General features: G+C 41.0%; 2 protein-coding genes across 3 annotated transcripts in view; one reads left to right on the top strand and one right to left on the bottom strand.

Moving 5' to 3' along the window:
- Positions 1 to 844, bottom strand: part of DCLRE1C (DNA cross-link repair 1C) — a 32,164-nt gene extending 31,320 nt beyond the window's left edge. Inside the window, exon 1 of the mRNA XM_067564567.1 lies at positions 828 to 844. The gene's annotated coding sequence lies outside the window, so the exon portion shown is untranslated. The remainder of the gene's footprint in view (positions 1 to 827) is intronic.
- Positions 66 to 9,413, top strand: MEIG1 (meiosis/spermiogenesis associated 1). 2 transcript variants are annotated; one of them, XM_067564569.1, is made up of 3 exons: positions 66 to 223; positions 6,459 to 6,630; positions 9,176 to 9,413. In XM_067564569.1, exons 2-3 carry the CDS (start codon positions 6,493 to 6,495, stop codon positions 9,302 to 9,304), a joined length of 267 nt encoding a protein of 88 aa, XP_067420670.1. In that variant the 5' UTR covers positions 66 to 223; positions 6,459 to 6,492; the 3' UTR covers positions 9,305 to 9,413. The 2 variants fall into 2 exon arrangements, with proteins under 2 accessions (XP_067420670.1, XP_067420671.1); XM_067564570.1 differs by lacking the exon at positions 66 to 223 and adding an exon at positions 1,243 to 1,427.
- Positions 9,414 to 25,795: the final 16,382 nt, after the last annotated feature.

Here is a 25,795-nt window from a genome sequence, read left to right as displayed (position 1 = left end):
AACGTCGGGGGCGGGGCCTTTTCTTAAAGGGACAGTAACAAACGACGCCCAAGTTTTTCTACTCCAGATCTTGCGCTGACGTTTGTAGCTACTGCTCAGTCCGTGTGAACCCGGGGACTGAGGGGGACTGACTGAGCCGGCAGGTTGCGGAAAAGGGCATGCCCGTGAACTCCAGGCCTGCTCACTCCTGATGAGTCCAGTGATTTACCAATACGGAATTTAGGTAACGAATAACTGATGTCATTAGCCTCAACAACCTTAATAATGGTTCTTGCGAATTGAATAATGTTGAGCATGGAGCACACATTTATTCCCTGCGGGAGGCATTTACAAAGCACCAAGCGCTGCACTAGCACGAATAAATTATAGTTAGTAATTGGCTGTGAGTAGATATAACTAATGCAGTAATTATGAATTGTAAGTTCTATTAATAATTGCTTTACTTCTCCAAGGTCGGTCAGTATTTGCTATTACGAGGATGTTAATTTATTTTGTGGGTGGGGGCAAATGACTGGATTCTCAAGAAGTGCTGTGCAATGCTGTGTCTTTAGCCCAGACCAACTCCTATGAGTTAGGCTCCTAAAGACCTTTGAGGATCTGGCTCTTTCTGTGCTCACAGCATGTTGGGTGCCATGTTCAAAGTGAGAAAAAAAAGTGTAATGATTATTATTAATCACTAATGTTTTAGCCATTTATGCTGCTATCATCACCCTGGTAGATCTAACTGTATATCAGGTAGGGGGAGATTAACGCAGGGGATGGGGACTCCTACACCCTGCTTTCTTTTCCCACCTCTGCCACTGTCTGGCCTTGGTCAAGTCACTTACTCCCATTTTCGAAGGTGGCCGATCATTGCCGAGACACAGCTTCTGCCGACCCCCTTCGAGACCTAAACGTCCCCCAGGAGACACGTGCAAAACGGAGGTGGCCCTTTTGAAAACTTTGGCGATCATCTCGTTTTCTCCGCCCCTGCAAAGACAGGAACACCCCCCTCCCCCCACGCCGCCTGCTTTCGCGGGGCATCCAGCGCGGGGGGAGGCACAGGCGCGAGCCCTCTGCAGCGGCCTGATCTGCTCGTTCCAGCTCGTGGCGAAGCCCCCGCCGCCCGCGGGGAGCGCGTGACGGGGCGGGTCGCCCTACGGCACCCAGCCAACCCAGCCGCCGGAGCGGGGTGAGGCAGAGGACGCCGGTCTGCAGCACGTAGCCGTTGCAGTCTCCCTCCCTCCTGGGCCCGGCACCTATGCGCTATCCCGCCCGCCCGCGCCCCTGGCCCGGCCCCGGAGTTCGCTGCCGGTTGGCCCCGGGGAGGCGTCTCTGGGCCTGCCTGGCTCGAGCGCGCCGGCGGTTGCTAGGCACCCGCCCAACGGCCGCCCTGAGACTGGAAGAGGCCGCGCCCCCCGCGAGGGAGGGACCCGGCGAGGCCGTTGGTGAGTGGCCGCGCGGAGCCTCCCTGATCCTCCAGGCCGGCTCCCGGGTGCCCTGAGGGGAGCGGGCGCCGGGGCTGCAGCAGCCCAGGCCCTCAGTACGGAGCGCGTGTTGGCCGAGTGCTGCTTGAACACGTCTGGAGCCCGACTTGCCTCGAGCCCGGCGGATTCCCTTCCCGCCCCACGGCGCAGGCGCAGCGTAGCCACTAGTCAGCTCTCGCGAGCTTTGGGGTTCCGTTAAAAAGCCCCGGCTCCTGGAGTCCTGGGATTGGGGGAGGGGAGCCTTACCTTACATTAAATTAAATTGAATTGAAGCAAAGCCTCAGGTCTTGGATGCCTGGCGCAAGGGAGACTTTCCTTAAAGCCCCAGGTCCTGGAGGCCTGGGATTGAGAGGAGATTTTCATTGTGGTTATGGGTTTACAGGAGAGTCTGATCATTTAAAAAAAAGAAATTTTTGGCCCTGTGGTTGCTATGAAAAGCTTAAAAATATGATCCAAGTGACCCTCCTAACAGCACAGGCTGCAGGAGACAAATGATAAGAGCACCGTTATCATCCTTTAAAGTCTTACGGTTTTTAAGCAAGTCATGATTTTTGGTGGGGCCTGACTTGTGGGGTTTGCATGTTTGAGGTTGGCAAGGCTGGTGAGGGTTGGCAGGGATCATAAGCACTGCCATAGTGGATCAGGCCAATGGTCCAGCTAGCCCCCTTGCCTGCCTGTTTCTGACGGTGGCCAGTTCCAGAGCTGCAGGGGAAATGTACAGAACAGGGCAATTTTGTCTTCTGGAGTCACAGATCTAAGGCACCCTGAGCATGGGCTGTAAGCCTGACCATCTTGGCTAATAGCCAGCAACTTCTGTCCGTATACAGTGACCAGTACAATAGGGCTCCATTTCCAACCCTGGTTGATACCTTTGGCACTACCAGAATACTTATACTTAACAGCAAGTCAAACATAGTGTGGTGTCCCATCCCAGGCAGATTCTGTCTTGTCTCTCTCACCCCTTGACACCCCCTGTGCCAGTAGATCCTCACTGAATTGAAATGGTTTGACCTGTCTGCTGGTGCTTTTACTCATCACTGCCTGACTCCTATTTTGGGTGTTGAACATACATATGTTCAAACATAAGACAAACTTACAAGGCTCAAAGGATAGGCTGGTTTTCAAACTGTGCTGATCTTTAGGCACAGATTTGTGCCATGGTAGACATGCCCTTTTCTTTTCCTTTCTGAACTTTAAGGAAATATGTGGGACGGGGGAAGCGGGAATAGGAGGAGATGTATGGTTACGTAACAGACTTGGTGAAACCATCATAACATTTTAAAAACTCAGGAAATCAGAAGTAGTAATCTGCTTCAGATTGTGCATCTGTTCCTGAATATTTGTGTTCGTCATGGGCCTGACTCACAGATTCCCATTCACTTTTATGGGCTTGGATCAGGCCATATGAAATATGAAAGCCACTACTATATGCGACCCAAGAAGATAGAGGATTCTACCACTTATAGAATTTATTCATTGATGTACAGAGTTTGCCATTAAAAAGACAGTATTTCCCAATACCACAAAGTGGGATATGAAATTTCCCTTAAATTAGAAGAGTAATAAGAATGGTAACCCTAGCAAATTAAGCTTTTTAACTGATCATTCTGGGCTGTCTCAACTGCACATCAGTATAAGTGATTTACCTATTAAGCTTAGATAAAAGGTTTGACTTACCAGCTTGAAAATGGTGATGTTTGTTTTTCACGTGCATGCACTGATTGGCACTTTGGCCCAGATCTTCATTTAGGCTCCTACCTTCCATTGATTTCAATAGAAGTTAGGAGCCTAAATGCCTTTGAGGATCTGGGCCTTTGATGTATGTTTTGCCTGTGTTTTCACAGGAGCTTTTATGGAAAATCTGTTTGAATTAATGGATAGTCAGAATGCGCCATGTATGTCCAGTTGCATTGGACAAGCACACTTGCTAGATTAGCCCGGTATATCATTCAGCAGAGAAGCGATTAACCCTAGTGACACTTACGTGGTCATAATATATCTTTGGTGTTAATAACTCATTAAGATCCAATCTTGTACTTCATTTGGAAGCATTGCTTCAGTCTGTCTGTCTGTCTGCAGGCTCAGTTGGTCAGCAGTTTAACAGTTCTTTACTATAGCTTATAATTGAATGTATACATCTTTCTTCCAGAAGGATTCCAAAGTGATTACTAGTTCACACTGGGTCATGTTTCCCTTTGTAGTAAAAAAGTGCAATCAGGAGAAATATCTCCAAGATTCAGCTACCAATATGTGTTAAGCAGGTTAATATGCATTGTGTCATCCCATAGTGAGAGGGGGAAAATTATTTGTAATAATTGAAAATTAACATTTAAAAAGAGCTAATAATTGAGGAGTTCTGATTAGAGAAGGTGTGGAGTGCTGAATTACCACATATATGGCAGCAGCTTTAGGAAAGGGCCAAGGTATCACAAGAAGCGGCTATACTGGGTCAGATCAACGGTCCATCTAGCCCAGTATCCTGTCTTCTGACAGTGGCCCATGCCAGGTGCTTCAGAGGGAATGAACAGAACAGGTGGTCAAGTGCTCCATACCATTGCCCATTCCCAGCTTCTGGTGAACAGCAATCCCTGCCCATCTGGCTAACAGCCATTGGTGAACCTATCCTACATGAATTTATCAAGTTCTTTTTTGAACCCTTTTATAGTCTTGGCCTTCACAACATTCTCTGGCAAGGAGATCCACAGGTTGACTGTGTGTTGGGTGAAGTACTTCTTTTTGTTTTGTCTTTGTATGAGAAGAAGTAAATAACTCTTCCTCATTTACTTTCTTCATACCATTCATGATTGTATAGACCTCTATCATATCCACCTTAGTCGTCTCTTTTCCAAGCTGAAAAATCCCAGTCTTATTAATCTCTCCTCATACAGAAACTGTTCCATACCCCCTAATCATTATTGTTGCCCTCTTCTGTACCCTTTCCAATTCTAATATCTTTTTTGAGATGAGGTGATCAGATCTGCATGCAGTATTCAAGATGTGGGAGTACCATGGATTTATGAAGAGGCAATATGATATTTTCTGTCTTATTACCTATCCCTTTCTTAATTATTCCAAACATTCTGTTAGCTTTTTTGACTGCCACTGCACATTGAGTGGATGTTTTTGGAGAACTTTCCACATTGACTGTCAAGATCTCTTTCTTGAGTGGTAACAGCTAATTTAGACCCATCATTTTATATGTACAGTTGGGATTGTTTTCCAGTGTGCATTATTTTGCATTTATCAACATTGAATTTCATTTTCTGTTTTGTTATTCAGTCACCCAGTTTTGTGAGTCCCTTTGTAATTCTTCGCAGTCTGCTTTGGACTTAACTATCTTGAGTTAAGTTATCATTTGGAAATTTGGCCACCTCACTGTTTACCCCTTTTTCTAGATCATTTATGAATATGTTGAACTGAACTGGACCCAGTACAGATCCTTGGGGGATTTTGTGTAAGAGCCTTTGGTGAGGGACCTTGTCAAAGCCTTTCTGAAAATCTAAATACACTATGTGCACTGGATCACACTTGTCCGCATGCTTGTTGACAGCACCAAATCTAGAAACATTCATTTTTTTTAAATGAAGACTTAGATTCTGGGAAATACAGCAAACTCTTCCTAACTATGGAGCTGCAGTTTGGTGACACCAAGTTACTGTGAGAAGAATTTGGCCCATTGACCGATGAAATCCACCAAGTGTTGTAGCATCTGAAGTATTTTTCTTCCTTAGTAAATGAAAAGTGCTCTCTATTAGCTAAATAAGATATACTTAAAAATAATACAATGAAACAGAGATGAACTAGAAGAGAAAACTGGTTCCTATTACATATTGAACTGGGTCTAGATTTGGAAACATGGTCAAATTCATCACTTATGCAGCTCTGTTGACTTCAATTGAGTTAGCTCTGGGATCAGTTTGCCCAGGTGAATTCCAGGGAGCACTGTCATCAGTAATTTGAGCATACTCTGGAAAATGGCATGCTAATAGTTTAAATACAGGTGATATAGGTTTAGTCCAGAGAACATCATGTATTTTGTGATTCTGGACTGTGGCGAGGTGGGCCTGTTTGGCCCTGTGGGTCTGTGCTCCCTACGGCATAGGTGGTGTGGCTGGGTGGAAGCGGGGGGGGTCCAGTCCTACCCTCTACCCCAGGCCCCAACCCAGGGACCCTGTGAGGAGTAGCCTCAAACAGCTTAGTCCATAGGCTACTACCTTCCCTAGGTCCCTTGTCTGCAGCCCCCCTGCTTTGTGGTCCTCCTTCAGGCTTTTGGGGCCGGTGTCCCCTGGCCTGGCCTGGCCTGGCCTGGCCGAGCTTCTCCTTAACTCCCATGGCTGGGTGCTGTCACCACACCCCCACTAGCTCAAAGCCTTGTAGCAGCTCTGCTTCCCTTTGCTCTTCCCCTAGCTCCACACCTTGTAGCAGCTCTGCTCCACTCAACTCCTTCTCAGCTGCCCCTGCCTGCCTGAAACAGAGGCTTTTACCTGCTGTGGCCAGCTCCCTAATTGGCTTCAGGTGCCCCAATTAACCTGGAGTAACCCTGGCTATGTTACCCAGGGAACAGGTATTTGCTAAGCCTGGGGCTAACTATTATTATTATTTTTTTTAAGTGTTAATGTAAGCAGTGTCCCTTCTAACTTTTTGGTTTAACATTTATCTTGTTTGGTCTGGAGTCTATTAGTGTTTTTTAAAATCTATTTAATGGTATTTAGATATTTCCCTAATTACTGAACCAAGTATCATGATATTAAAGTCCTAAATAAACATTAAAAAAAAAAAAAAAAGCACCCTTCTATAGCCGTCAGGGCTGGCCCTGTCACAGGACATTTTAACGTGCTACACGGTTCTGGGGTGGTTTTTTTTTTTTTTTTTTTTTTTGGACTAACTGTAAATTGTTTACTCTATTTACCAATTTTGTTCTACCTATTTTTATGTAGAACTTCAACAATATGGCTTGTTCTAGTTTTTATGTGTATCATTTTTAAAACCTAGTTTCAACAAAATATCTGGTGAAGTTCCTGGAGCGATGGCTAATGCTGACATCAAACCAAAATCTATAAGTCGTGCCAAAAAATGGTCAGATGAGGTAGAGAATCTATACAGATTTCAGCAAGCTGGATACAGGGATGAAATTGAATATAAACAAGTGAAGCAAGTTGATATGGTAAGATTTATAACTGTGCAGAGGTTATGTATTTTAATATTTAATTATTTATTTCCTATTAAATATTGAAGTAAAAATGGAGGCACAGAATATATTTGCTTTTGTTTTTAATCAAATTCAATTTTAATTCTTTGCGTAACTTTAGAAGTGCAGAATAACCGGTTTTCAAATAGTGCTGCCCCTTCATCAGTTACATACTTAAACATTTCAGAGCTTTGATTTCATAATGGAGATTTTCATTTAAAAAAAAAATTTAGTGCTGGTGAAAGGTATGGCCTGGTCAGCTCATGGCAGCTTCTTCACGCTACTCTGCCGATGGGTACAGCCCCTGATGTGGTACGCCCCTTTTTTAAGGATGAGAACATTGTTCAATCTTCATGGGCTCAATCCAGCATCCCTGAAATCAGTGTCAGGTTTACTGTTGAATTGTGTGGGAGTTGGCTCAGACTCCTGGTACATGCAGTAATTGGCCTCTCTGCTGAAAGTGTCAACTGTGGAAAAAGTTAATGCCAAGTGTGGTAGAGATGGTTGTAATGCAGACACCTCTCTACTGGGACCATAAAAGGCTCAATCCTGTATCATTGAAAACTTTGATGCATATGACATAAACTACTGATTAGTCACCAGATGTCAAACAGCTACTAATCTACTCTGAATTCAAAACAACAAACCTACAGGTGATAGACACTGTATTTCATTATTAATCTCCCAAATCATGCAGTTCCTCAAAATGCCTTTTAAAAATTTATTCGGATCTACTATGTAATTATTTTGAAATATACAGTTTGCATTAAAGAAAATTATTGATACTATACATATCTTGTAAGCACCTTCCATTATTTAAAAATCAATTGTTTGAAGTATTTTCAAAATACCAAAAACAGATTAATCTATATTGGTGTACAGTCTCACCAAATTTCATGTTTTAAATCAGTATGCTATGCACACTCAAGCCTTTGAAATTGGTGAGCTACTGATTTGTTTACCTACAAAAATTACTGTAAACATGCAAAGTATTCTTTGAAAAATTACTACTGGACTACATATTTAAAAAATGCCTGGCTGAGTTATAACCTACTGAAAATAGAGGTGTAAAGGAAGATGCAGTTCATCTTTTGTATTGAGCTCAGATACTGTGGTGAAGAGTGTAGTATAAGTGCCTAGATACATACACAGAAGTCTAAGTAGATCTTTTAATGAGAATAATGGGATCCCTCTAGTTCATAAATTGTATAAGATCAAAGTCAAGACTGCTACAGGGTACAAGCCACAAAACAATTAAACTATGATCTCACTGGCAGAGGGACGCGTCCAACAAAATAATTTCCAATTTAAAAACTATGTGGAGCTTCGTTTATATCAAACTTCCTTGGAATTAGTATCAGTTATATTGTAACTGATCACATTTTGAAATATGGCTCCCTTTTGCTATATGATGGAAACTACAAGATCCAAGAGTGAAGATACAATGAATATTATACAGTACTTCCTCTAGAGAAATAACCCAAACAGCCAGCACAGCTGTACATGTAAGTACTAGGCTGAGTAATAAAACTACCATTTATGAGACATAATTCGAATGTGATCTGATTTGGCCCCCTAATGTCATCCCTAACTGCTCATCAGGAGTGAGACATTAATATTTAGGGTTCAAAGCAATAGGAAATACTCCTGCTGTTCATGCTGCAGATGCCTACCAAAGACCATGGAAGCTTTCAAAAGCTCTTTAATTAAAAGGATTGAATGTCTGCACTTTTTACAATGTAATTAATATCTTGTGACGTACTGAACTGAAGGCCATGGCTGATGGTGCTCAGCACCTTGCAGGATTGCTGCAACTTTCAACTGTCAAGAAACTTGACACTACCTTTCCTGATTTTACATATGGCTCGTTTGTTTCTTTGAAAATGCTGATGAAACTAATGACGTGTCTATTAATCATGGTTAGAAAGGTGCTGAAGAACCTTTTATGTGCACATAATGCTTTTATAACAAGTGGAATCTTTCAGCCATCCAGATTTTTAAATGACTGACTTATATGTACAACGAAAGGAAGGCTCTGGCATCCATTGTCTAATCAAGAGGAATTACAGACCTAAGAAATGGAAGAGACCTGTTAGATCGCATCTAAGACACTCCATTGCAACAGAGAATGGTTGTTCTTGTTCTCTACACCCTATTTTCTAACAGTTTTGTCCAGTCCAGTTTTAGATGTCTCAAGTGCTAGGGCTTCCATCACATCCCCTTTAGATCATTCTTACTAGCCTCTTCTGACAAAGTAAAGTGTTGCTGTTTTTTTGTTAGTATGTTTTTATACCATACAGCACTTTGGCTAGAAATTGGTTTCTGATGTTTTATGTTTTTTAACCTTTATGATTAAATCCTTAACTCTAATAAAGCACCAGTCAGCTGCAAACCAAATAATTCACCAAAATACAATCCATATAAAGATATCTCATCTCCTATGATGTGTACTGCGTTAATCTTTTCTCTCAGTGGCAGCATGTTCAGAAGATGATATATATTCTTCTCATTCTGTTTGTAGGTGGATCGTTGGCCAGAAACAGGATTTGTGAAGAAACTTCAGAGAAGGGACAATACTTTCTATTATTACAACAAGCAAAGAGAATGTGAAGACAAAGAAGTCCATAAAGTGAAAGTTTATGTTTATTAATTTTGCTATATCTCAACTACCCTCTTTTATTTTGTTTGTTGTAACTATGTTGGTTTAATCTATTTGATGTTTATAAAATGAAAGGAATTAAATAAGATTTTTAAACTAATTTGTCCTGTTTTTAAATATAGCTGTACTTTTTGGGGTAGGAGTAATAATGTTGTATCGGCACTGGTTTTTCCACATAGTTTTTGATGAGGTCTACATAATTAGAAGTGCTGATCATTATTTAGTGCATTACATCTTTAATGTGCTTTACTGACAGTAGCTATCTAATCCTAACCACAGCCTTAGGACATAGGTAAATGTTGTTATTATCAGTTTGCAGATGGGAAAACTGAAGCACGAAGGTTAAGCGACATCCACAAGGTCATGGGGGAGTTGGTCAGACCCAGGATTAGTATTTGTTAAAGGAAATCGAATGACCATCGAGTAGAGGCCAAAGCCATGGTGTGGTTTTAAAAACTGGTTAAGTGATGGGAAACAATCGTAATAAATGTCTTTCTCTCTTAGCAAAGAGGAGTAAATAGTGAGGTATCCCAGGGCTCTGTGTGTGTGTGGTTTTTTTTTTAAAGTATTAATGACTTAAAGGAGGAAGTATTTAGTGAATTGGTACAATTAGCCAATGATACAGGACATTTGATAGCAAAAGCTGAAGAGGATTGGGAGAAGTTAAACACATTGTGGGATGAAAGAAATATTGGGCAGCAAGGTGTCATGTGAAATGTAATTTGGGGAAGAGTAAGGTAATGCTCATAGACAGGAAAATAATCTAAACGATATTTAATGCACTACTGGAAGGCACTTGGATGTCACCATGATGACGGCAGTATAAAAAACTGCATAGAATAGAATAGTATGTAAAATGAGTTATTTCAATGGAAAAGAATGCTGCCCACCATAACATTTTTCTCAAACTTTCAAGTCATAGTTTCTCTTTAAAATGAATGGATCTGAGTTTAGTTGTTCAAACAGACGAGATATTTTGTATTCCTAACAAGCAATTAGGATGATCGAGGCACTTACTCTGATCAGGATAACCCATCTAATTGGTCATTCTAAGGAAATAACTATAGTAAATCTGGAATATCTCTCTGGTAAGTACATCAATTATAATGTTGGTTTTAGTGACAGAGAGAGATGGGATTATGCTGGTAACAGCTATGAGAAAGGAGATTTTTTTAAAGAGTCAATGGATTAATATTTTTCTAGACCTAAACACCACAGCTTTGAATAGAAGAGAGAGATTTGTGTTTCTGGTGTGATATTAGAAGTACAGGAGCAGAAGTGTCTATTCCATACCCTGAAAATTTCAGGGGATTAAATAACATTTTTGACAATGCTGTATCCTTTTGAAGATCACATAAATTAATGGAACTATAGAGTCCAGTGTTGCTCAACTTGTTGGTGATAGTGGTTAGACCTCAAAATTCTAACTGCAGTGGTCTTTAGTATAATCCATTTTATTTTTTGCAGTTGTCTTTCTTCATTTGGTTGCTGTGCAATGAAAGCTGTTAAACTCTGGCACATGTTACATTAAGTGATGTAAATTAAATAACACTCAAATCTTCAGTACTATTTACTGTAGCACCTTATCTTCTCTAAGTTCTTTTGATATAATCCTCCGGATTCTACCTGCAAAAATTTCTGTCAAAATGACATTGTAAGGTCCATCTCAAATTTGCTCCAGATCAAATGTACTCCGTTTGCAAAGCAAAAGACTGCCAAAACCCAATGGGCTGAAAGCTTAACCTGGGATCTGGCAATCAGGCTGGGTTCTTTCAGGTTCCATCATTATTACCTAACTCAAGTGAGCTGTGTTATAGGTAAAGCTGTGATCCATTAGATAGAGCACAGAACTGTGATTCAGGAATCTTGGAATGAAATTCTGGCCCCACTGAAGTTAAAGGGTGTTTTCTATTGACTTAATTGATCCAGGATTTCACCCTGGACTTCTATTCCCTGCTCTGCCATAGACTCAGTGTGGTCAAATCACTTAAGTTCCCTGTGCCTCAATTTCCCTATCTGTATGACAGATAAGCATTATTATTTATTACATCTCTGGCCACCAAAAAGTAAAGATTCTATAATTATTGCCCACTTAACTCTGCTGGTATTGTGAGAGCCAGAACAGAGTCTGGCTTCTAACCCTAGAATTGTGTTGGCTCTGCAGTACTACCAAGAGTAAAAAGGAGTAAAAACTTGTTTTGGGACCATATAATGCCATCAGTTTTTACGCAGAGTTCCCCATTGAAAGTACAGCGTCTTGTTGTCAGAAAAGTTAAGAATATTGGATTTGGAGTACATATAGGGAACGCAAGTCTATATATGAATTGTAAACTCTAATGGATTTCAATGTATGCTTTCCCCCCTTTTTAGTGCATTATATGTATTTTCCTCTTCTCTATTTTGTTTTCTGTATAAAATGAACAGTATTGTTTTTGTTTGTGAAAACTAAAGACTCTTAATAAATGAAGGTGGGGATTTATGATTTTATAGTTACACATATAAAAATTGTTCTTATTTAGTGTATTCTTCCTTTGTTTTCTGTAATGATGTGTTCATAAAATTCATAGGGCTAAATTCTGGTCTCATTTGCATCAGTGTATCTAGTGATTTCACTGGAGTCCTCCTGGAGTTACATTGGTGTAAACGAGGTTAGGATTGGGCCCATGGAGTCTTTAATTTGCTGTAAACTCTTTTGGAAAAAAAGAAATGGTGTTGGGCAGAAATCCCTAAATAGAGCTGAAGAGTAGCATGGGAAAATATATTGTTGGCTTCCATTGATTTTATTCTGTTGAATTTTGAGAGGCTGGCACTACTGTAGCTATGCTTTAAGCAGTTGAATGAGAACATAACATGAGAGGGGAATAATACAAGGTGGGAGAGAGAAGTAAATTATTCCATTGACCAATTCTGATTACAATACAGTTAAGAACATAAAAATGGTCATACTGGGTCAGACCAATGATCCATCTAGCTCAATATGCTGTCTTCTGACAGTGGCTGGTGCCAGATGCTTCAGAGGGAATGAACAGAACAGGGCAATTTGTCAAGTAATCCATCCCATCATCCAGGCGTTTAGGGACACCCAGGGCATGGGGTTGCATCCCTGACTATCTTGGTGAATAGCCATTGATGGACCTATCCTCCATGAACTTACCTAGTTCTTTTGTGAACTATTTATACTTTTGGTCTTTACAGCATCACCTAGCAATGAGTTCTACAGGTTGACTCTGCGTTGTGTGTAGAAGTACTTCCTTATGTTAATTTTAAACCTGCTGCCTATTAATTTCATTGTGTGACCCGTAGTTCATCTGTTACGTGAAGGGGTAAATAATATTTCCCTAATCACTTTCTCCAAAACATTCATGATTTTATGGATCTCAGTCATATCCTCCTTCAGTTTCTCTTTTCCCAGTTGAACAGTCCCATTCTTTTTAATCTCCCCTCATATAGAAGCTGTTCTATACCCCTAATCATTTTTGTGGCTCTTCTATGTACTTTTTCCAGTTCTAATATATATATTTTCAGATGAGGTGCCCAGAACTGCACACACTTTTCAAGGTGTGGGCATACCATGAATTTATATAGTGACATGATATTTTCTGCATTATTATCTATCCCTGTCTTTACAGTTCCTAACGCTCTTAGCTTTTTTGACTGCCAGTGCACATTGAGCAGGTATTTCCAGTGAACTATCCACAGTGACCCCAAGATCTCTTTTGAGTGGTAACAGAACAGCTAATTTAGACCCTATCAATTTGTGTGTATGATTGGGATTATGTTTTCCATTGTACATTACATTGCAGTTATCAGGATTGAATTTCATCTGCCATTTTGTTGCCCAGTCACCCAGTTTTATGAGTTGCCTTTGTAACTCTTCGCTGTCAGCTTTAGTCTTAGCTATCCTGAGTAATTTTGTATCATCTGCAGGCTTTGCCATCTCATTGTTCTACCCCTTTTTCCAGATCATTTATGAATATGTTGACCAGAACTGGACCCAGTACAGATCCTTGGAGGACCTGCTATTTACCTCTCTTCACTGTGAAAACTGTTTATTCACTGTGAAAACTGTTTATTGCTACCCTTTGTTTTCTGTCTTTTTAACCAGTTATTGATCCATAAGAGGACCTTCCCTCTTATCCCATGACAGTTTACTTTGCTTAAGAGTCTTTGGTGAAGGACCTTGTCAAAGGCTTTCTGAAAGTCCAAGTACACTATTGTCACGCTGGCTGGATCAGGGGGGCCCTTGAGGTGTATTCAGGAGCTCTAATTACTCCCTTCTACACTAGTCTCGCGTTGGGGGTGTCACGCTGGCTGGATTGGGGGGGGGAGGCATTTAGTATATTGTTTGACATCAGTATGTCAAAATCATAATAATTCACGTAAGATATGCCATGTCTAGTACTATTAAAAAGGTTATAATATGCTAAGTAAGATGATAATACTTCTTTTCATGTGTTATATGTGTAATGGCAGTTATGAATATATTTGATATAGCTGTATTTCAAATCGTGCTGTATAAAACACACCGTAGACAGGGTGGTGGCAGAACAATACTTGCTTAATGGCCCATTGAGACATCCACAGATGCAAGGGGCCCAGGGGGAAAAGCCAGAGGTATATCTGATGGGTCACCAGGACTTGCTCATGTGACTCTAAACTCCATTTTGTTCCTGTAAAATTTCACAAACAGCATGGGAAGGCCAGAGGGTATATAAGGCAGAGGCCTGGGAATCCATTTTGTTCTTCAGTCAAGATTCAGCTTCAGCTACCAACCTACCTCTGGATCAAGTCATCTGCAACTGAAGCTGTGAAACAAAGGACTGAGGCCCATCCAGGTACTGGATGTATACCAGAGGGACTATACAAGCCTGCAAACTCCACAATTCTTCTAGATACCTGATGTATATGAACTTTCAAATCACTTGTATGTATCTGATTGCTTTAATCCTTTAACATTTCTCTTATGGTTTGTTTGTTTCTTTTTATAATAAATCTTTAGTTTTAGTTACTAAAGGATTGGCTGGCAGCGTGGTATTTTGGGTAAGATCCAAACTTATATTGATCTGGTTCTGTGGCTGACCCTTTGGGGTCAGGGGGAACCTTTTTAGTAAAGAGCATAGAGTTTAAATAACTGGTCTCTTTACTGGACCTAGTGGCTGATTGGGAGCCGGAGACTGGAATGCAGTAAAGGGGGCTGTATGTATTTGTATACTAGCTTCTTGATAATCAGTGTGGGGAATCAAAGGCACAGTTTGTGGCTGGTTGGGAAGTCTGGCTTCAGTGCCACCCACCAGTGCTAGGAGAATCTGCTCTCCTTTTACAGCCTGCCCTGACCTTGGCATTTTCAGGTGGCTATCCGAGGCATGGAAGGGTCACAACTATATGGACTGGTTCATACTTGTCCACGTTTCATGACTCCCTCAAATAATTCAAATAGATTGATGAGGCATGATTTCCTTTTACAAAAGCTATGTTAACACTTTCCAAACGTGTTCATCTATGTGTCTAGTAATTCTGTTCTTACTATAGTTTCAACCAATTTGCATGGTACTGGAGTTAGGCTTATCTGCCTGTAATTGCCAGGGTCACCTCTAGAGCCTTTTTAAAAAATCAGCCAGCTATCCTCCACTCATCTGGTACTGAGGCTGTGTTAAGTGATAGGTTACACACCATGGTTAGTAGTTCTGCAGTTTCATATTTGAGTTTCTTCAGAACTCCTGGGTGAATACCGCCTAGTCCTGGTGATTTATTACTGCTTAATTTATCAATTTGTTCCAAACCTCCTCTATTGACAACTCAATCTGGGACAGTTCCTCAGATCTGTCAGCTAAAGAGAATGGCTCAGGTTTGGGAATCTCCCTCACATTTGCAGGGAAGACGGATGCAAAGAATTCATTTAGCTTCTCCACAACAGCCTTGTCTTCCTTGAGTCCTCCTTTAGCACCTCAATTATTCAGTAACCCACTGATTGTTTGACAGGCTTCCTGCTTCTGATGGACTTAAAACAATTTTGCTGTTAGTTTTTGTATCTTTTGATAGTTGCTATTCAAATTCTTTTTTGGCCCTACCTAATTATACTTTTATGCAATTTCCCAAAGTTTTTGCTCCTTTCTATTTTCCTCAGTAGGATTTAATGTCCAATTTTTAAAGCTGTCTTTTTGTCTCTATCAACCTCTTTTACTCAGTTATTTAGCTGTAGTGACATTTTTCTGATCCTCTTCCTTTTTTTTTTTTTTAATTTGGGGTATACATATAGTTTGCACCTCCACTGTGGTGTTTTTAAAAAGCTTCCATGCACCTTGCAGGCATTTCACTCTTGTGACTGTTCCTTTTAATTTCTGTTTAGCTGGCTTCATCAGTTTTATGTAGTTCCCTTTTTTTGAAGTTAAATGCTTCTGTGGTGGGTTTCTTTGGTATTTTCCCCCCTACAAGGATTTAATTACACCATGGTTGCTATTACTAGTTCTAGTTTAGGACTTAATCAGACTATTTATTATTTAGCATTTATATTGCAGTAGCACCCAAAAGGCCTCAGTCAGGAATGGGGCTCTGTCGTGTTACTTGTTGTACTAATACCTATAAAAACACACTTCCTGCCCTGAAGCATTTACAGTCCATCTCTGCAGTGATGGAATTACTCCCTTTCTCAGCTGTCTGCCCACCACCTCCCCCATGACATGAATCTGTTTCTCTACTAAATGACTGTGTGCTCAGCAGCTCCCACTGAAATCAGCACTTCTGAAAATCAGGATGCTTATTTTGGTCCCTAAATATAAATTTAGGAGCCTAACTTGAGACATCCATTTTTGAAAATCTTGGCCTTCGTTTATCTTCTTTCTGATACTGCATAGTGGAAAGAAAGGAGAGAAGCAGTTTTTCATGTGGTACATTTGTGTGTAATCTCTGCAGGGTAAATAGCTTTCCCAGTGCAAGTAAGATTTTAATGAACAGAGAACCTGCTTCTCACTTACTGACATTGGTCATAACAGCAATATATTTGAAACTGAGTGCATAATAGCATCTAACCACCAGAGGGAATGGTGAGTGCTTGAAGGCTGTCTGAGCTGGAAAAGAGACAGGTGCAAAGAATCCAGATTTCAGGCACTTAAGAGCCATTGACTTTTAATGGGAGGTAGGAGCCTAAATATCTTTGAGAATCTCACCCGTATGCACCTACCTCTCATTAAAAATCAATGTCTCTTAACTTCCATTGAAGCCATTGAACTCCTAAGTCACTGAGGTGCTTTAGGAAAAAAGGGTAAAAATTCCAAAATGTTTGCAAACTATTGGGGCCAGGCAGATCTTAAGTGAGTGATCCTCTCTCCAAATTAGGGAGCGACTGCTGGGGCAACACGGACCTGAAGAGACATACTTCAAGAAGCTCCAGTTCTGTCTGCTAATTGACACGCACATTAGTGCCAATAAGGGACAAGTAAGTTTTCATAGCTCACTCTTGGTTATTGTATAGGGCAAAATTGGTGAAACTGCTTTTTCTGATATGGGCAGAGCATGCTTCATATTTGGGGGTTTAACCTTGCAGCTGACCATGTTGTGGGGCTTGTTGAAGCATCTAGGCATAAGGGATGGGAGAGAAGATGGAAACAGGCCAGAGAAAGCTAATTCTGAAAGAAAACTTTTGCCTCTGAAAAGAGAGAGCTTTTTCTTTTGTTTGTAACACTTTCTGTGGTTGGATAGATAAGATCAAAGTCTGCAAGAATCCCTTTGAACCCCCATTGGGAGTTGTTTCATCTGTAATCTCTAGTTCTGTGACCTATCAAAGTGTCTCAGACAAAAATAGATGGTTTTCTAAAATAAATGACAATGCAGATTTCACTTGATGTGATTTCACGCTACTCCTGGCCTGCCAAGCTGTGTGGGCTAATGTGAACATTCATATCACAGGTTTAGTTTTTCTCCAAATTTGTCATCAGGTCCATTTGTTAATGGGATTCAAGTATGGAAATGACTAACGACAGTTACAAAAATCTCTTTCCATTCATATCAAGTATATTTTGAAGGAGGCTTATGGGAAACCCCTTGTTAAAAGTCTTCCTCCAAAATGAAGGGGCAGGTTGGGTGATTTGAACTCCATCAGAAGCAGAGAACTCTCTGGATTCTGCTAAATTAACTTCAAATTTATCACAGACTAAAGAGGGAAAATTCCATGAAAGCCTGTAAAAATATTGGCAACTCTTTAGGAAGATATTTTATACTGAAAACAATTCAGTTTGCTTAGATCTTTTTACGTAAGAACCTCTGGCTCTTCCAAATACATAATTGGGGGATGAAGAGGGAGAAGGAGGAAGAATTTTGAAATACAGTGAACAAGCTTATTTAAAAATGAGATGTTCTATCAGAAAGACAGCCCCCATCAAACCGAGACTATCTGAAAACCTGAATCAGACGAATGAAATTGTCCACTGTTCTGAACACTTCACCTTTTTTTAAAAACTCTTCCACCTGATCTCAGTACATTCAGAAACAAGCAAGTTGGGAAAAATAAGAAGTTGCTTATGTAAACACGGCTACAAAACAATCTACATGATCAAAACCACCAGAAGGAAAAACTAGGTTAACATACTGTACTACACTGACTCAGAGGGAGACAAGAGCATACCCACTTGCGGCTGGCTCTAGCAACCATAGCCTACTACTTATAGCTAAAGGAATTTTCCTTTAGTGTTGATGATAAAAGGTTGTGATTTTTATGCTGATGTTCTCAGGTTAAATCCCCACTGATGATCTTGGGGTCTACATGTGGGAGGCCACTATTTTGTTACAGTATCATCCTACGTGCAGTAAAAGATTACGGGCCAGGAAATCAATCGGTGTATGTTAGCTGAGCGATGCCAGTTTCCACCACATGATGATCTAGCCACATACAGTTGATCTCTAGTTGGTGATATCACCTATTAACAGCAAGTGTTTAAAAGAAGCATTCCTATTTTGTGAACTTATTGATGTGAAAGGTGAATGGCCTGGAGCTGATGGTCCTTCTGTGTCTATTTTAACATTTAAATCTATTTAACTCAAATGTTTGTGTGCACATTCTTTATATTTTTCAAACCTCTTTCTAACATGTGGAATGCACTCAAGTGTTACTTCTCTTATCCTCCCAATAACTTTTGTAAGTGAGAGATGGGACATTTTATTAGATTAGAAAAGGGGTTAAAATAGAGTCTGGTTGAAGTATTTTTGCTTTCAATTATATTTTCCCTTTCAATTTCACTTCATTTTCACTCTGACAATATCAATGGCTCCCTCTGGTGGCAATTCAAGCCTCTCTGAGTTCCTAATGGCAGACACTGACAAGGATTGATGCTGTGAATTTCAAAAGATAAACACTGTTTGTTTGTTTTTTGTTTTTGCAATCACATTTAGAAACAGCCCATGGACCAGACAGTTCCCCACTAAATCCCCACAGGGATGTGAACATGGATCATTCCGATTCTGCATGGAAAGGGGCTTACCCACCTTAGCAACACTGCTCCCACGCTCTACCATGATCCCTGCAGAGGCCTTTCTGCTCAGCCTCCGTACTGATGGAGATTGGGTTGGTCAGGGAAAAAGTGGGCATGACTGGAGAAGGTATTGGGGGAAATGCACAACGTCCTACCTTCAGTCCCACACAGTTTAGTCAGAAAAGATAATACAGCTTACCATCACTTAGGTTCCCTGGGGCAGCGGCAGCCAGGAGAGTCCTTGAGTCATGCTGCCCCGGGAGCTGGGGAGGGCCAACCTAGAATCTCTGAGACTCTGCCAGGTCTGAAGATAGGTCCAGTGGCCTTTTCCACAGGGAGAGGCAAACCTTGCCTGTTTTGGGGAGAATATGGTAGGATCGCAGTGCGGAGATCCTTGTGTAGATTTCCTCCTCCAGAGCATTTCCTCAAGAGAGGGATAATCTGGGCCTTTGTTGTGAAAAGTTAATGTTCAGAGTCATTGTAACCATATTCTACTTGGACTCAAAAGTGCAGGAGAAAATAGCTTTTGTGTCCCTCAGGAATTTGCAGCCCCTGTTCTTTTGTTAGAAAGATCCAGAGAAATCTTCATTCTGTTAAAAAGAATCATGCTGAATAAAATAGTAGAAGGGGCATAAAAGCTGTGGACTGGAGGCAAAATTAATGGTGCAAAACTGATTTCTAAGTTCTCATCACTCAAAGCTGTGTCACAAAGGTGACCACGCTGTGAGAGGGGGGCTGATGAAAAAGTGGTGGCAGCTTTATCAGAGCTGAAAACATGCGAGAAATTGCCACAGGAAAAAAACGTTAATGTTGTGCCATAATTGAAGGGACTTTTGGAGTGGCAGAGAGCAGTGCTGGAGAGCATAAATAAAGATGATATTGGCTAAACTGATCTCCACCTCTCTGGAATCTGACAATTGGTTTTATAGACTATTCAGGCAGCTGCATCAGTGACAGTGATGAATAATTAACTCTGGTATAGCCCTCTTCTTCTAAAACACTAACATACAAGATGAATTAAAACTTTAGGCAAATCAAATACCATGGGCTGAGTACAGAAGAAACCATAAGGATGGCCTTCAGAATAAATAAAATAGAGACAGGAGAAGCTAAGTGCTGTCTTATATTTATATAGTGTTGTTCGTCTCTAGGGATACAAAAGCTTTTAACAACATATGGGCTCAAGCCTCTTTTGGAAACAATACCAATTCTCCTTTCAATTTCAATAGACAATGGATCACGCTCAGCATATGAAAACAGGACCCCCCTTCAGCCCTGAAATGTAGCCACTTCTGGGGTGGACAGGAGCAGCTAGTTAGACAATTGGTGCAGAGATGTGCTCTAGACAAAAGTGGAGGAGGGGACATTTTATCTAAGGACACCAGAGCAAACCCTAGCAAAGTCAAGCACTATGAGATCTTTTTTGTCTGCAAAAAACAGACAGAACTTTAGTTTTGACCAAAAGATCCTACCCAGTTTTCAAAGGAGATCAGTGTTTTTGGCCCAGAAAAACAAAGGTTGAGTCAACACTACAGGGAGTCATACAATGCAAAACTGAAACTTAGGCCACCAACCCATCCCCTCTAATATACATGAAAAACATTGATCAACATTTTACAGGAAAAGGTTGAACCAGACAGAACAGAAATGAGGAGGAAAATATTTTAATTGTATTTATTTATTAAGTTCTTGTACTTATGAAGTACATCAATGTTTCCCAAAACATGGGTTCCCACCTTCCGGGGGAGCATGAAGGAAGCCAACGTGGGGGCAAGGACAGATGTAGAAGTTGTTCCATGAGTCTCAGGTTTTTGGGGTTTTTTTAAGTAAATCTTTAAGCTGTTATAGTTGCAAAGAAAACCCATCAACACTGTAGCTGGCACAGAGATGGCTGGCTGAGTTAGCAGAGAGCCTGAAACAACAGCTGTATGTTATGAATTGCCATAGGTGTTAACACAGCTGCCAGTGATGGCTCTTTAACTGTCAGTGTCCATGTTGTTAAATATTTCACTGCTCATCCAAGCAAGTAAGAAAGGTAAAATAGATTATGAAGATCATCATCAGTGTTTCCTGATTCAGGAAACGTATCCATTGAGATGGGTAGCACTTTAACAACACAGGGCAGGGCTGCAGGGGATTCCAAATTGGTTTCACTTTCCTGAAGAGGGAGGCTCAGATTTCAGAAGATGGGGAAACACAGACATACACAATCTTTGGACTAAACAAAAATTAAGGCAATTAAACAGAGATGTCTTGCAAACAAAACAGTCCCAATTCTGTATACAGATCCATGGGGTGGACCCTTCTGTTAGCACTGTTGTGCTTGTTGGATGTCCATTGGGAGTGCTCGCACAGATCTGATTGCAGGATTGGGTCCAAGACAATCCCATTAAATTTAAAATGCAATCAAAACAATATAATTGAATTACTCTGCTGAAGCTGCAGTTATACTGATAGTAATGGATTGATCATGCATGGTTTGTGTGTAATGCTATGCCTGCTGACTGTTGTTCTAGGGTACACTGAAATAAATGACCTTTTTAAGCATTTCAGCAATGAAGACTTTAGAACTCTTTTTATCTTAAAATTCTTTTCTCTCCTTCCCTGGGGAATGCTACTACAAAGAACCATTCATTTCAACATTCTAAAGGAATGTGGCTGCATTACACTGAAACAAATACAGTAGCTAATTAAATAGATCACTGGTATATGCACACAGCTCCCACTTATATAGTGAGGTGAAGTTGATGCAGTATAATCATTCAGCAAAAGAGATCATCTAGAGAAACACATTTCACTTAATGATCCAAATATTATATGTCTTACTGAGAAAGAGGGATCAGCTACTGAACCAGATACATCATTCACTGACCAAGAGATATCACCTGTTGAAGCTGACACGTAATTTGTTGAGCCAGGTATATTATTAAATCAGACACATCACTTACTAAGTCAACCGCTATAAACTATTATCTACTGAGTCCAATATATCAGCTGCTCAAAAGATGCATCGTACATCAGCTGCTACCTACTAACTAAATGTTAAAACATTCTGATATACAGTCAAGTGATCCAGGAGTGATATGTAGAACCTTAAAGTGGAGAGAGGGTATGTATTTTAAGAGCTAACATAGGGCTGGAACATTAAACCATGAAATTGACTTACTCCTCTCACCTGCTCCTCCAGTGTCTCACTGGCTTCCAATCTCTTTCCTTATCACATTCAGATTCCTCCCTTTCAAAGCCCTGCATGGATCAATCCTAGCCTCCATCTCATGTCTTAATGTTTTGCAGCTCCCTTGCTCAAGCCCTGACACTTCAACTCCCTCTGATGCTACTTTTGTCTCCTGCACCAACAAATGATTCCAGCCCGAGGCCTTTTACACCATGTGGAAAAGGTCGGAGAAGTATAGTGAGGCTGTAGAAACCCTGCACACAGCCCAGGGATTGCTTCTGTACAGAAACTGAGGCAGACAGCCATATGGCTGCCTTCTGAGGACAGCTTCACAAACTAGGAGTGGGAAGGGTGGATCTGCAGCATGCAGCTGGATTCTGGGCAGTTCTGTAGCCTAAAGAGCAGTCCAGGGAAGTTGTTATAACATAGACAGGCCCCCAGGAATGTCTAAATTATGCTGGTGGTCACAGAGCACCCCATGATAAGCCACCAGAGCCCACCACTCTGCCTAGACTGCGAGGTCCGTGCTGCACATCTAAGCAGTCCAGTACAGCCTCGTGCCTCAGGCGTTAAATTCCTAATTCTGCTCGCTGTCAATGAAATCCGTGGCACAACTCCCATTGACTTCAAGGAGTGTCCCACGCCCTGAACATTCACATGCCTTGAGCAGTGAAGGAAATTGCTTGATTTTCATACCAACCATGAAACCCAACAGATTCAGAACCCTTCTCTCCTGTTTCCACACAGGATCCCAAAGTTACATATTGAAAGGGGTCCAGAGTGCTTCTAGGGACCATTTCTTTTAAAGTGGCAACAGCTAAGGCACTTTCTCAGAGAACCTTATCAATGGGACACACTGATATCTGGGTACCATAGTAACTGCAGCTCTCTGAATACCTTTGATTAGTTAGAATACTGATCCATAGGTCAACAGGGATGTTCTAAGAGTAAGGTAGCGTCTTGTAAATTCTAATCAGCCTGAAGCTGGCTAACATAGTTCTTTTTATTTAAATACTCAGTACAAAGTCTCAATATCTGGGGTTATAGGCAGCCCTGAAATAAGATTAGAGTGACACACAAAGTGCTTTTGTCAGTTTATGTCACAGATAAATAGACATGAGCACAAAATCACATCTATTGAAGCTGATGTAAGGAGCTACACAAAGGAAGCCATTTGCAATACCCAGGATAACAAGTTGTATTGGTCCTACAAAACCCAAGAAATACGCTATATATTCTTGAGCACCATCTATGACACTTTATCTGTTAACTATTTACATATCTACTGAACAGAGCAGTCTCATAACATCTCTCTTCCTATAATGGAAAGTGCTTTCAACTGAGTGATTTCAATGAACTATACAGTTTTTGAAATGACTAGGCAGCTCTATAGCTCGTCTGCTTTGTGTGTTTTTATCAGGAGTTTCTTCCTTCTCTTTCCATTTACCATCAGGAGATCTCTGTGTCACTAAAATTTCTGACATCACCGTTGCCAATTCCCAAGATGTTGAATGAGTTTGGATCTGGTCCTGCTTCTTGAACGTTGTAGCTGAGCTCTAACTATATAACAGACCAACTAAGACCTGGGGGCTGGCCAACTTCGTGGAAGTACAGAAGCTGCATACATACACACAGAAGCTGCATACATGTATGGAGCCAAATTTTACAGTTTGGGCCCCTCTCTAGAAATAAGTACACATATTAATAAGGAACGCTACTAGCCAATGGATTCCAACACCTCCGGGTCTATGCAGCTGCTCGACGTGTACAACTCTCATTGACTTCAGTGGGAATTTCATACATGGAGAAGCTGCAGAAGAAGGGACCCTTGGAATGCAGAATTTTGTTACTCGATAAACATGTGTAAGGTAGTTGGGGATACTCAGTGAATGGCCTGATAGAAGAGCAAAGTGTCATAATTATTTTTGTCCTGGCTTTTAATCCCCAACTATAAAACTGTGGTGTATTTTGTTCTGTAGTGAGGGAGAGATACATCATTTGTTGGTCACAGTAACCATTCTTGGCCAGATTCTTTGTTGCATGACTGGGATTGCATGGGGGTAAAGATGGTTTTGAACCTATGCCCCTCTTCCTGATTCTGGGACTGTCTGAGGACCAAGCTGCTCTGCAGCATAATTTAATTCAGTTTCAGGGCTGCTCTAATATATGCCTGGCTGTCCATTGTTCACAGGGCCACTCCAGCAGCTGGTAATTCCTGGGCTGTAGGAACAACACTGAAATCCTTTGGGAACACTCAGAGTGGTGGATCCACCGAGTTAAAGGCTTACTTGTGCTGCAGGAGAGGCACAAAACAGCTGTAGCAAGGCCAAAAATCTGCCCCTGTGTCTCCTTAATCAAATTAAATACTTGAAGGTCATGTTTAATTTAATCTAGACAGGGCAAAAGACCCCCTCAAAGAAGTTATCCAGGGCTGAATAACCATAGAAAAGCTAACAGTGGAGTATCTGTACAACTTATTTAATGAGAGCCCCACAGAGCCCTTCTCTGTGGTTTATTGAAAACTCTGTTAAAATTGTGATCTATCACTTTAAATTCTCTGGGGGTCTTCCTGGTCCTGCTTACAGCAGGGTACTCGATAGGGAAGCATATAATGAGAGTCAGTCTGTGCCAGCCAGCTTGGAGTAAGGTGCAGTGAACTGTACATCGCTGCCTTTGGGAGCAGCCTGTTTTGTCTCTCTCTGTTTTCGGTTCTTGTGTGCCAGAGTTCTGAAGTCTAAGAAATAAAGTAGTGTTATGTTGCAACCTTCCATCAAGAGCATTTCAGGTTTTTATCTAACTTCTCTGTGTGTATGCTTTGAAACCTAATGCTCTCTACCTTTCACTTATAATCTGTCAGCCAAGGCACCCCTTTCTCTGACCAACAATTTTACAAATGAATCAAAATGGCATGAAGAGTGTTACCATCTGACCTCAGAAATGCATTTTACTGGACAATGGTGTCTGCATGTATAAGTGCTTGAGAGGTTAAGGAAGAGAATACCAGGTTAATTATTTTTCTCACTGTACTCTGGATCATAACAGAGGCAGAGTAAAAAATAATTTGATTATTTCTTTATAGCATCACTAGAATTTAATCCCCATTTTATCCGTCTTTCAAGTTACGGTGCTTTAATGTTTTAACACAATGACTATAAGTGGCTAATACAAGATACTGATCAAATATACTACAGGGCTGGGTGGTTCCTGTGTGCAGAACACTTGTACTGACTCAAAGAAACTTATTAGGAACAATGAACTGAATTGTATCAGCTTGATGGCCTTCCCTTTACAAAATTGCAAGGGTGGAAATATGCAAGAAAAGTGAGTTGTTTCTCCAAGACAGAAGAACCTATATAGATGGGCTCTCCAAGGGCTTGCTAAACGTATAAAATTATTTGATGCAGGGACAGGGGTGGATTAAGGAAGGGTCCTTGGCTTCCTTGGGGACCTGAATACAGCACATGAATAGGCAGTGATGTGTAACAGCTGTTTGCTAGTTGCGGCCTTTTTCTGGCCTGGCTCACCTACAGTCCTGGCCCATTAAATTTCATCCTGTCCTGCAAGAATGCAGTATTTTAATTTTTTTTTTTTTACAGGAACCCAATGGTGTTCAGTGGAATTCACCGGAAGGGCAAGAAATCCCCTGATGTATTTTAAAGGGCCAGGACTGTATGGGAAAAGCATAGAAGTGGGTCAAAAAGGGTCTGTTAGGATGAAGAAGAAAATTCTGTCAAGAGAGCATTTGAGCACCAAATTTAATATGTCACTAATCTCAGCTTCGGCAATATTTGTTCCCTCTCTCAACTAAATGTATTAGAGTAAAACAAGTTACACTTGCCAATGACC

Source organism: Emydura macquarii, unplaced genomic scaffold (genome assembly GCF_026122565.2).
Source record: "Emydura macquarii macquarii isolate MOO-44397 ecotype Brisbane River unplaced genomic scaffold, CSIRO-AGI_Emac_v2 contig_2636, whole genome shotgun sequence".
In the NCBI taxonomy this organism is placed as follows: Eukaryota; Metazoa; Chordata; order Testudines; family Chelidae; genus Emydura; species Emydura macquarii.
The sequence above is the reverse complement of the archived record's forward strand: the minus strand, read 5'-3'. Positions and strand labels throughout refer to the sequence as shown.